At 35.3% G+C, this 11494-nt stretch overlaps 2 protein-coding genes and 1 long non-coding RNA gene across 3 annotated transcripts in view; 1 reads left to right on the top strand and 2 right to left on the bottom strand.

Moving 5' to 3' along the window:
* Window positions 1-259: 259 nt before the first annotated feature.
* Window positions 260-6824, bottom strand: LOC127855542 (sperm-associated antigen 6). The gene is made up of 9 exons (XM_052391268.1): window positions 6658-6824; window positions 5281-5543; window positions 4929-5112; window positions 4193-4398; window positions 3699-3872; window positions 2956-3108; window positions 2458-2649; window positions 1783-2045; window positions 260-1145 (listed from the first exon to the last, which is right to left on the bottom strand). Exons 1-9 carry the CDS (start codon window positions 6680-6682, stop codon window positions 1079-1081), a joined length of 1527 nt encoding a protein of 508 aa, XP_052247228.1. The 5' UTR covers window positions 6683-6824; the 3' UTR covers window positions 260-1078.
* A 141-nt stretch (window positions 6825-6965) lies between these two features.
* Window positions 6966-11494, top strand: part of LOC127855549 (uncharacterized) — a 31393-nt gene continuing 26864 nt past the window's right edge. The window contains exon 1 of the mRNA XM_052391277.1: window positions 6966-7066. Within this exon, the coding sequence (XP_052247237.1) occupies window positions 7004-7066 (63 nt within the window). The 5' untranslated portion in view covers window positions 6966-7003. The remainder of the gene's footprint in view (window positions 7067-11494) is intronic.
* On the bottom strand, window positions 7594-8902 carry LOC127855550 (uncharacterized). The gene is made up of 2 exons (XR_008037585.1): window positions 7831-8902; window positions 7594-7634 (listed from the first exon to the last, which is right to left on the bottom strand). It is a non-coding gene; the product is annotated as an uncharacterized LOC127855550 (long non-coding RNA).

Below are 11494 nucleotides of genomic sequence, written 5' to 3'. Positions count from 1 at the left end.
TCTGTGAAAAAGGTGTTTAATGCATGTGCATTAAGTGTCATCACAGATTAACCTGTGCAGTCCACACAGGCTAACCAGGGACAACATGTTCCGCTGTTCTGGTATTTTTTGTTTACGGAAAGTCTCGTCTTTGCAAAAATCCAGTTCAAGCGGAAAGTGTGGTCCCTGATTAGCCTGTGCAAAAGATGTGACAGCACTTTATGCACATGCATTAAACCCCCTTTTCACAGAGCAGGGCTTTTTATAATAAATAAAGACATTAAGTTTTAGTTTTATTTCTTAACCATATATTTGCTGTACATAACAGAATAAATAAAATCCTTGCAAAAGTTGGTTATGTCAACTGGCTTTTTCACACTTGATAAGCAAAACATAATCAATTAAAAATGGCATTTTAGTTGACATCTGTGAAATAGTTCCCAACGTTTCATATCAAATGCAAGTACATGTAAAACAAGTTGCTTCACCTTCATCTGAATGGCAGATAATTTTATTTGCTGATAAGTCTATCACAGAACAGGATACATTTGGAATAAAGACAGAAACACAATGTTGAAATTGTTACATACGCAATTGAAATCATCTAGGGTTGATCTAATATTAAAAAGTATAACAAAACAAAAATAGCTGAGCACGGAAGTGTGCAATTTTGATTGCTTTCAACTTATTTCCAGAAACATTTATTTGTTTATGAAAAACTTTGTATGAATATTTTTACCAAGATCTATATATAGCAGTCATTTATCACTGGTCATAAAACTAGTCATAAAATTATCCCTGGGCTATCAAAATGTATCATTTAACACCAATACCATAAAGAAGTAACATCTGACGCAACAAATCTCTGTAACAATTGGATACGTATAAATTTTCCAATAAATTGGGCTTAATTATAACAATATTAACCTCAAAATGCAAAACATGCAAAGCTTGAAAATAAACAAAAATATAGCAAAATTTTCACAAATATTTTAATTCCAGGTAGTACATCATTTTCATTGTTCAATGTCTTTTTTGACTGCAGTGTAAATGCACGAAAGTGAATGATGAAATGAAACACAGGTTTCTGATCAAGTCTCTATGCTTTGGGGTTGAACTGTTCTACTCGCTCAAGGAGGGCATCGGAATAACCGGGGGAATAGTATCTGAAATGAAGTAGACACAGAACCTAAAACATGCGCTTTGATCGTTGGAGAAGATTGATACAGATAAACATTTTGGGAATGTTTAACCCTTTACCACTTGGATACGTATTTTGAAGCTTTGATTGACCCTTAGAAAGTTTAATTTAATTAAATACCTTTCTTACTAGATTCAAGTCTTAAAGGCTTCATTTTCACGTTGCTTCTGAGTGGGAAAGGGTTAATATATCTTGTGACAGATTTACTTCAGTATATAACTGTTTTCAAACCTCGTTTGATATTGAAAAAATAATAATTAATTTAAAAAAAATCAATGAAAAAGAAACTGTTTTAAAAAGTGACAATTTTGTAGAATTAGATTGTCAACGTCATGTAACCAATATAAGTCACCATTTTTTATGAGGGAGGGCATATAATAAAACTTGTATAACTCTGTGAAATCACAAAACCATTACTGGCCAAAATTCCCAATTATTGGTCAGTTAAGTACTAACTGGTACTTGATCTGAATTTTTTACCGGACATGAGGACTAATTATTTTCAGTGACAACATGCAGTTTTACTGCGTTTGTCAGGGTGCTAATTGAATTGTGTAAAGCTAAAACTAAATTAAATAAATTGCAAACTTTTGTAAACTTACTTGACAATTTCTTCTGGATAGCAGTTATTTATTGTGTTGATATATTCTGCGAGTGCGGATCCCGGTTCTGCCTTGATCTCCTGTATCTTTTTCAAGCCTGCACTGGTAACAAACAGTCTCCTAGCCTTGGAGTCATGTGGAAGCACCTTGCTGAACTGGCCCACAACGTGCTTGAGGATATTGGGTGGAGCGTCATGTAGGAGGGGTTCCAGGGCGGGGAGATGCACACATTTCTGTAGGATGTTCTTTAAAGCTTTCTTACTCTGAAAAGAAACAATAATGAAGGATGGTTTTATTGAATGAATTTGAATTTTGAATGGGTGACTTAAACAATATCTTGTGCAAAAGATGCATATTTTTGAAAGAGCAAAACTGGCTTTTTGAAATTGCAAAGCATTAATTTCATTATTTTTAATAAATACAAGGTGAAGATTTTTTCAAAAAGCTTTTTAAAGTACTTATAACATAAATAATGTCAGCACCTTAAGCATTTGTTTGAGGATGAAATAGGAGTGAAATCTTTACAAATCCTTAAAAAAATGCTCATAAACATCAATAGCTATGAAAGAAATCTGAAAATCTCACTGTTATCTTAAACATGAATAAGGATAACAGTGTATGTTATTAATGTCAAAATCAATTCCATGGTCGTATGAGCACAAGTAGACAACTCACCTTGGTCTGTAGGTCTTCAGAGGCGTCAGCTCGTAGATAGCACTGAAGGAGTTTAGGCAGAACATTGGCCACAGCGACGGCCTTGGCGTGTTCGGGAGTGTGACGGCCAATCTGTCCCAGCGCCCATGCCGACGCAGCCTGAATATGGTCCTCTGGTTCTTCCGATAGAGCTATGGCTAACTGAACTACACCCTGTATGTTAAAGAAGGGTCATGTTAGTCTAATAGGTGTTGGTCGCCTTCTTTATAAATGAGGAAATATTAATACATCTATTCTTTAATTATCATGTGCAGTAACTTCAGCCTTTTATATTAGCTCTTACTGAGTACTTGAAGGAAAGTGATGTTCAAAGGTAAAAGTATGTTGTGGACATGATATAATTTGCAACTGGCAGCAAATGGAGCCTTTAAAACAATATGAATTTAAATGCTGCTGAATTCAAAGAAAAAAATGTGATGACATTGGTGTGGTTTGTTTCTGCAACAAACGGGTACAAACCTTTGATACTATGACGGCCATTGCCAGATTCTCACTGTGTGCTGCCACGTAACCCAACATCATTATACCAGGCAGTCTGACATTGCCCTTTGATTCTCCAACGTAGTCCACCACAGCTGCCACACCACCTGCATTCACTATCAGCTGGGACAGCTGAAATGTTGAATGAGATCCATTTTAAACCTTTACCACTTAGATACATATTTTCACACAATGATAGTCCCTTTAAAAGGGTTATTTTATTTAAGACCTTTCTTACAAGATTCAAGTTTTTAAGGCTTGGTCTCCAAAGCTTAGATACTGATGAGGAGCAAACAATTTAAAACCTGAACAGACTGTGAGTTACTTGCAGGCTGTTCTGGTTTTACGCTGTTTGCACATAGCCATTTTCACTTTGCTTTTAAGTGGGAAAGGGGTAATAAAATTACAAGCCCTTCTGTGTGTATCATGCATTTCAGAAAGCTTTTATAAGTTGTAACTAACAGAATGTTCTGTTCACTTGGTAGTTTGTGAGCACTCTAAATGCATGTGTTTGCTGTAATTGACATTCTTATTGTATATAGAAAGGCATAATTTAACATCAAATTATCAAATTTTATGAAATTACATGAAATTTTCATCAAATTTTATATTATGGCAAAACAAGCTGACAGTGATTTGATCATACATAGGAATTTTAATTCATCTAGTAGAGGATAAAAAGTAAATATCCCACAGATTCTCAGTTCACATCTGCCACCTACCTCAGGTGTGTGTTTAGCAATCTCTCTGATCAGTGTTGCAACGTTCTTCTTCACATACTCATCAGGGTCCTTCAGGCAGGTCAACACCGCTGGGAATATCTCGGCCTCCACAACCATCTCTGCAAGATCTACCGAGTGCTTGGAGATCTGACTCAGAGCTGAGAACACTTGACGCTAAAAAGAGTAAAGCAAAACAATTAACACTGAATCAGTTTTTATTATTTTAAATTGAAAATGTGGGCACATGCTTGGCTGTTAATTTCCAAAAATATTCATTTTCTTGCTTATCATTAATTCCTTGTTAATTTTAAATGCTACATAAACGCGAAATCTAATCTATTAAATTAAAGAAATAACACATTACAAAAGGTGAATAATCTGTACAGCTGATAATTTCAATGTACTGTGATTACCTGTAACCCTTATAGCTAATTGTCTAGAGGTAAAATGCTTAAGCATTCATGATTGCATGAAGTAATAAGTATAATGCATACTTTAAGTTTAGCATCAGGGTTCAGAATCATCTGAGCGAGATGGGCAATCGCTCCAGCATCTACAACAGTCTGCGCTAGCTCTGGAGAGTGTTTACATATGTCGCTGAGAGCTGAGGCAGCAATGCGCTTCAGGGAGAGCTCTGGTTCCTGGATGCACAACACAAGCAGGGGCACTGCTCCCGCATCTACAACTGCCTGGGCCAGCTCTGTTATAGGTAAATAAGCACACCATGATACACTTTCTAAAGCAACTACCATTGATTTGTCCAGGCTGGAGGTACTAAGAAATCATTTGTAAATTTTCTCCATGTTAGTTCCCCACCAAAACTTACATGATTCTTCATCAAATTAATTTCCATCAATGAAAGCTTTTAGATACTGGTTATTTATTTTTTTTAATATGTACTATGTTGTGCTTCTGCAATAGCAAAATTAATGTATATAATTATATCATCTAAGCTATTTAAGGTGTGGAAGAATACACAGTATGACATGCTATGAAAGTATGCGTAACATAAATCCATAGATAATAATTTGCCAAAGCAATCAAACATTTAGCAAATAGTTATCAGAAATGTTTAGTGTAAAGGGAATGTTGTACTGCACTGTAATTTGTAAATGCTATATATAATGTTCCTCATAATACGATCATAACCTTCATACATTTTAACTAAAACACCAAAGTCAAACAAGCTAATCATTCGTTAAAATTTGATTCTCTATAACTGCTGTTTACCTGCATTGTGTCTTGCAATGTAACCAAGGGCCCATGCTGCAGCTTCTTTAACACCTGGGTCAAACTCTTCGAGACAAATAACCAGTGCATCTAGTGCCCCACAGTCAACAACTGACTGAGCAAGCTGTGGTGAGTGCTTTGCAACAGCTCGTAGTACAAAGGCAGCTGCTTTCTTGTAAAATCTCTGCAAGTAAGATGACAAATACTTAAGTTTTTAACAGCTTAAACTTCTAAACCACTCGCTAACAATAATGTCATAGACCGATTCATAAGGGAGAAAACTTTGACCTAGTCTTGCTAAAATAAACATATTTATTTATTAAGACATGCTGATCTAGAAAATGGTGCTTACATTTTGTTCTGCAAGGGAATACACCAATTGGGGTAAAATGTCACCCTTGACCACAGCTTCAGCCAGATCATCATTGTAGTTGGCCAGTCTACCAAGAGCCAGGGCAGCAGTCTGCTGGATAGTTGGTACAATGTCCAGCAGCAAGGGTCTCAGTAGGGACATAACCCCTGCATTCTGAAGGGTCTCAATGTTCTGTGGCCTTGAGGATAACTCAGCAACAGTCTGTACAAACTGTGTTCTTGCTTTCTGATACTGCTCAAAAACTGGAAAAGACGCATCAATAACAATAACAATTTATCAGCACATACAGTTTGAGCATGTAATGACAAGAACTTTAATCTAATACTCGACTTATTAATTTAAACATTTTTAAATAACAACTTTAACTAAATGCTTCTACTTGAGTTAATAATTTGAATATGTTCTGAAACAACTTGAATACTTTTACAATATTCAATATATACAGTAAACAATTTATAAAAGAACAAGTTCCCTGTATCACACAATTCCATGAAATTTAAATTACATGTCCAAACAATAACGGTGTTTGACCATTATCAGATGTATAAATCTTGATTTCTCAAATCAGGCCCGATTTAGCCATTGTTACTGCAACACTTTGGTTTATGTACCCTGGAGATGAGAATAATTATTGATTACTTGATAGTTTTTAAGGTGTGTAGTCTAAAACTTAACTTGTATTATTTTAAACATCAAAATTCAATAACACATATTGTTTGACTATTTATCCCCACGCTCCAAATTGGAGTGGGGGTATTATGTGGTAATTTCCGTCGTCTGTCCGTCCATCCTGGCCACTATCTCCTCTTACAATAACATTATTAGCACTCTAACCTTGAAACTTACACACATGGTAGCTTTGAGCATATGTGCGACAGTGCACTTTTTAGAATTTTGATCTGACCCCTAGGTCAAAAGTTGCGGCGTGGGGATACGTGTCGGCCGCGGCTGCGCCATTTCTAGTTCAATATAAGGTTACCGCTGAATAACATTATAAAAAGTTTAGGCTGAAGTGGTATACAAAGTGTCCATCTAGTGACATTAGGGTCTTATGATCCAAACTCTGAACGTCTGTTTTCAATTTAAAAAAAAATAAAAATCCAATAAACCTCGCCAAAGAATGTAAATACTTATTTAACTCAAAAACAGAACTAGAAAGTGTCTTAACATCAATTTTTATCAATGCAATCAGGCTTAATTAAATTGGTTCAATTTCAAGCTAGCCTGAAGGCTAAAGCTACAAGTGTAGAACTAGAATCTGTAAAGACTGTTTGTGTTTCATTGTTTTGACAAGTGTTTTAGTAAGCGTTTTTCAATTATCAAACCAATATTATTTAATCTAAAAAAGTTTCTTACCTTGAAGAACCTGCCGTTGGCTCATTTTTAGTTTTTATAAATGTGGTTTACAGAATCCAATCTTAGTTTATAAGATATGCTTTCTGTTCGTGTACAAACTAACCAACTTGCATACAAACTGTTCACTATGACACTGTTACCACTGACAACTGATAACTAAACAGTACCGCTGTAAATATAATTATAAAATGCGTGAATATCATGTTATTGATTTCGGATTAAAGGTATTGTTCAATCAGCTATTTGATTATTCGCGTTTTATTTTTCCATTAAACATTTATAAGATGGTTGTTTTATTGATAAAATGATTATTTGATAAAATGATTATTTACTGCGGCGATTAAAAATGGCCGCGCCCTTGAGAAGTTTTGTAAACAATCGCTTATTGGAAACAACGAAGAAATTTAGTGTAAATGTTACGGACTTATTTTCTAATATTATATGAAAGTCATGTTTTCGTTATCTTTAAACTTTTCAACCAAAAAGTGCCACATGTAATTCGGCTATACAAGGAAAACCGATTTATCCGGAATGAATGAATATCCGAAATGTTCAACCTTTAAAGGCTGATATGCGCATTTTTTAAATATTGAATATTGACGTTAAAATACACTGTTCTAAACTGAAACATTACTGCTTTTTCCCTGTCATATCTTTTACACCCTTTGTGATAGATACTTGTTGTTGATCAAATGAATATGCCTAAAAGGCGAAATAGGGAAACTAGCCCTTGACGTTAGTCTGACAGGTTTGTTGAAACTCTTATTTTGGCTTGATAGCAACGGAAGCTTAAGGTTTATTGTTACCAGGGCCCTTGATTTGCACTTTTTTTCGCCGAATATCGGGGGCTTCCCCAGGTCTCGACATTAAAGATAGTCCGACTGTCCAGGACAACTATAAACGGGCAGTACCCGGCTCAAAATAACCACCCGAATATATGTTGTATTCGTCTTTATTATTATACGAATTCCATGTCACTGAAACATATATAAACATGGTATCAGACACTATATTATTATATGCAAAGTAACAAATATATAAAACATATCATGTGTGGCCTTTAACAAGTTACAATGAAATATATATAAAAGATCTGGTAACATGATAAATGTTACATATACAGCATAAACATACAATTACATGAGATCTCAACTCTTTCTCGTTCTCACTTACCATTTGTGGAATGTGTACGGAACTCTCTCTCAATCTTATACAATTCTCTGCGGGTGCTGTGCTACTGCTGCAAATAAGATTATACATGTGAAGAGTATGGGAAACTGTGAATTATAGGAATCGTTAGCACGTTTAGGATGGCAATGCTGCTTTTCTGAATTTAACCTAATTACTTATCAAATATGAGTTATATCAACTCACAACATAAATACAACTCAATGCAAATACAAGAAAGAGTAAATGCAAACAGGTAGAAATAGAACTAACCTTATATTGAAGTAATGGCAACTCTGTACTATAAATGTACATCTTAAAAGTAGATGTGTACAGCTCTGTGTTCAAGTTAGAAGTGACCAGAAGACAAAGGAAAGGGCGGGAAAATAACTGGTCAAGCCTGACTGAACAATTATATAAACTGGACATGTGTAACTCACATGCTTGACTGACTTTAACTCTAAGACTGGCCACAGGAGCACAGCTTAATAAGTAACCCAGGTAAACACAATGCGTTATATGGAAATAATAACATTTAAAACAGAACACATGAACAGAATCCTTGAAATGAATATTTCAACCCTGTTACAGACTTCCCTGGCCCGAAAAATGATGTCCTCATCATAACAAACCAAGAAGAAAACAAAATTGTCATGTCACAGTAAAAACAGAATCGTCCGTCAACAAATAACCTTTCTATACAAAATAGATACAATACCTATCTATCTCACTATACTGTTTATAATAACAGCATTGTACAAGCAAGAACAACATACTTTATCGAAACTACATCCACTAGTTATACTACTGAATAACTGATACATACTTACCTTACATAAATGTATAAATATGATTCTGACTCTTTTCCTCCTGCTCTTCAGAACTGTGTCCTCACATTAAAATAATACATTAAAAAAATCAATTGATACTATATGCAATATCAGCAATTCACATTGTTAATAAGAAAGTTACAAAAATAACATCACGTCACTCGCATGAAAACTCACTGAAATTTATTTCAGAGATAACTCTTTCTGATAATTATTAATCAGAATAATACTGCCCGAACCTTGCAAAAAAAAAAAAAAAAAAAACAACATCTGATATAAAATACACACAAAATACATACACAATATTGTTTAAAATATGTTAAAACAATTTTTTTTTTTTTTTTTTTTTTTTTTTTTTAATGAAAATTTCATTGAAAAATACTAGAAACCATACGTCCAGCTGTCTTACTGTCTAATTGATTTAAAACACCTGAGGCAATCAATTTATTTAATGCCTCAAACCTGGCATCTTGTGGTCTTGGTACCACACAAGCATTCATCTGGTAATCCTTATACCGATCTGGAGGTCGTCTCTCTCTGACAGATTGTCTTGGTTTTGGTGTTGGAGCTCTAGTATCCGATGTAGATGTCTCTGTCCTTATCGGTTGTGCTTCATCCATTTCTATAGGGACTTCAATTTCTTCTTGATTATTATTATCTTGATCTTGTATAGGGTATTCAGTAATGTCTGGTTCTTCAGTAATGTCAGCTTCTTGCGACAAATCTACTTGATGAGGTACGTTTTCAGGCATCTCTTCTTCGTTGTTCTCTTCTTCATTCCCTGCTGTAGATTCAGGAACATCTTCAACAACGTCATCTACTCTATCCTCTGCTTGTATTAATTCTTCCCTATCTTCGTTTCTTTGTTCTCCGGGAACTTCACTAGAAATATCATCTCTGTCTTCTATCCTCGATTCTTCTGTAGACATATCTATGTTTTCCGTCCTTGATTCTTCTCTAGACATATCTATGTCGTCAGCTAGGATATGGGCGTCCCCACCTCTTGAAAAATATACAAGATCTCCTGCATCAGACTCATCCTCATCATCGTCTTCCATCTTTTCTACTTCTTTGGATGCATCCATGGTCTTCTTGTCTGATAATTCTTCTACTTCTTCTTCTGCTACGTCTACAGGTATGCTGTTACCTGAAGTAGTCTCCTGATTATCCCGGAACTCTTCTGCTTCATCCTGATTAACCAACAGGCGCAGATGATTCCTGTGCAGAGTTTTCTCCTTACCTGATTCTGACCTGACACGATAGACTGGTATATGGTCATTTACTTGTTCTAGGACAGTAAAAACTTCCTCTTCAAACTTATCTACCAGTTTGTGTTTTCCTTCAGTATGGGATAGGATTTTTACAAGAACCTTATCCCCTACTTGAACTCTTGCTGCTCGAGCTTTCATGTCATAATACTTCTTTTGCTTACCTTTGGCATTTTCTACATACTGTTCAACTATTTCTCTTGTCCTCTTCATTCTCATCTTTAAATGTTCAATGTAATCTTTGGTTTCTTTGGTCTTGAATTCTGATGTTACTTGTTCAAACTTGGTGTCCATGGGTAATTTTGCTTTACGTCCGAACATTAATTCGAAAGGTGATACTCTTGTCGATTCGTGTGGAGTACAATTGTAGCAAAATACCAGATGCTTAATGTAATCAGTCCAATGTTTCTTCTGATCATTCTCTAATGTTCCAAGCATGCCTAGTAATGTTCTATTAAATCTTTCTGGAGTTCCGTTTCCTTGAGGATGGTAAATAGAAGTATGAGTTTTCTTTGTATTGGTTAATTTGCAGAGCTCTTTGATTATCTGTGATTCGAAATTGGCTCCTTGGTCAGAGTGTAAAGTTGTTGGAATACCATACTGAACAACAAAATTGTTATAAAAGGCTTCGGCGGTTGTTTTCGCTGTCTGGTTCTTTGTCGGAATGGCCATGGCAAATTTGGTATAATGATCCGTTATCACTAGGATGTTACTATGTCCTTTAGATGGTTCAACTGACAGAAAGTCAAAGCACACTAATTCTAATGGATAAGTTGTATTCACATTAATCATTGGTGCCCTTGTATTCACTGTTGTCTTTCTCCTTAAACATCGATTACATCCTGTGACATGTTTCTCCACATCTGTTGTAATTCCTGGCCAAAAATAGCGTTCTCTCAGTAATCTTAGTGTCCTATCTCTTCCAGGGTGACCACAGTCGTCATGAAATCCTTCTAGTATTTCTCTCTTATAGCAGTTTGGTATAACGAGTTGTTCAATAATCTCTTCATTCTCATGTAAATTCCTGTACAGAATGCCTCTCTTTATGATAAAGTTTTCAAAGTTCTTTTTCATTATGATATCTCCAGGTAGAGTATTAAATTGGGGTAGGGTCTTGTCTATAGTTGCTATTCTCCACTTTTCAATTAATTGATCTTGTCTCTGTGCTTTCCTAATTTCTCTTAATTCAAGCTGTGCTATAGGTTGCATTGGTGTTTCTGTAGCTTCTATGATGTTGAGTGACAATGCTGGTAGTGTGTCAATGAGTGCTGGTGTTATGTACTTGCAAATTGTTTTCACTGTGCTGTTGTCTATTTTGATGTTTTCATGTTGTTGTTGGTCTATGATTTTGTGGTGAGGATATCTGCTGAGTGCATCTGCATCTGTGTTGTTTCTGCCTGCCCTGTATATGATGTCAAAGTTGTAATTGCCCAAATCTGATGCCCATCTTTGCCCTGTTGCGTCTAATTTCGCTGTAGTGAGAATGTAAGTGAGTGGATTGTTATCTGTGAGTAATGTAAAGTGAGTGTTGGTTAAGTAACAGGGCTCGAATTTAATTTTTTTTTCTACTTG

The sequence above is a fragment of the Dreissena polymorpha genome, chromosome 13 (genome assembly GCF_020536995.1).
Source record: "Dreissena polymorpha isolate Duluth1 chromosome 13, UMN_Dpol_1.0, whole genome shotgun sequence".
Lineage (NCBI taxonomy): Eukaryota > Metazoa > Mollusca > Bivalvia > Myida > Dreissenidae > Dreissena > Dreissena polymorpha.
The sequence above is the reverse complement of the archived record's forward strand: the minus strand, read 5'-3'. Positions and strand labels throughout refer to the sequence as shown.

Bases quoted from the DNA above. Each gene is read 5' to 3' on its own strand.
- LOC127855542 (XM_052391268.1), bottom strand. From the start codon at position 6,682: ATGAGCCAACGGCAGGTTCTTCAAG. The intron at 4,399-4,928 runs GTAAACAGCAGT...TACCTATAACAG, and splicing joins CATTGCAAGACACAATGCAG to AGCTGGCCCAGGCAGTTGTA. The intron at 2,650-2,955 runs GTTTGTACCCGT...TTTAACATACAG, and splicing joins TGGCCGTCATAGTATCAAAG to GGTGTAGTTCAGTTAGCCAT.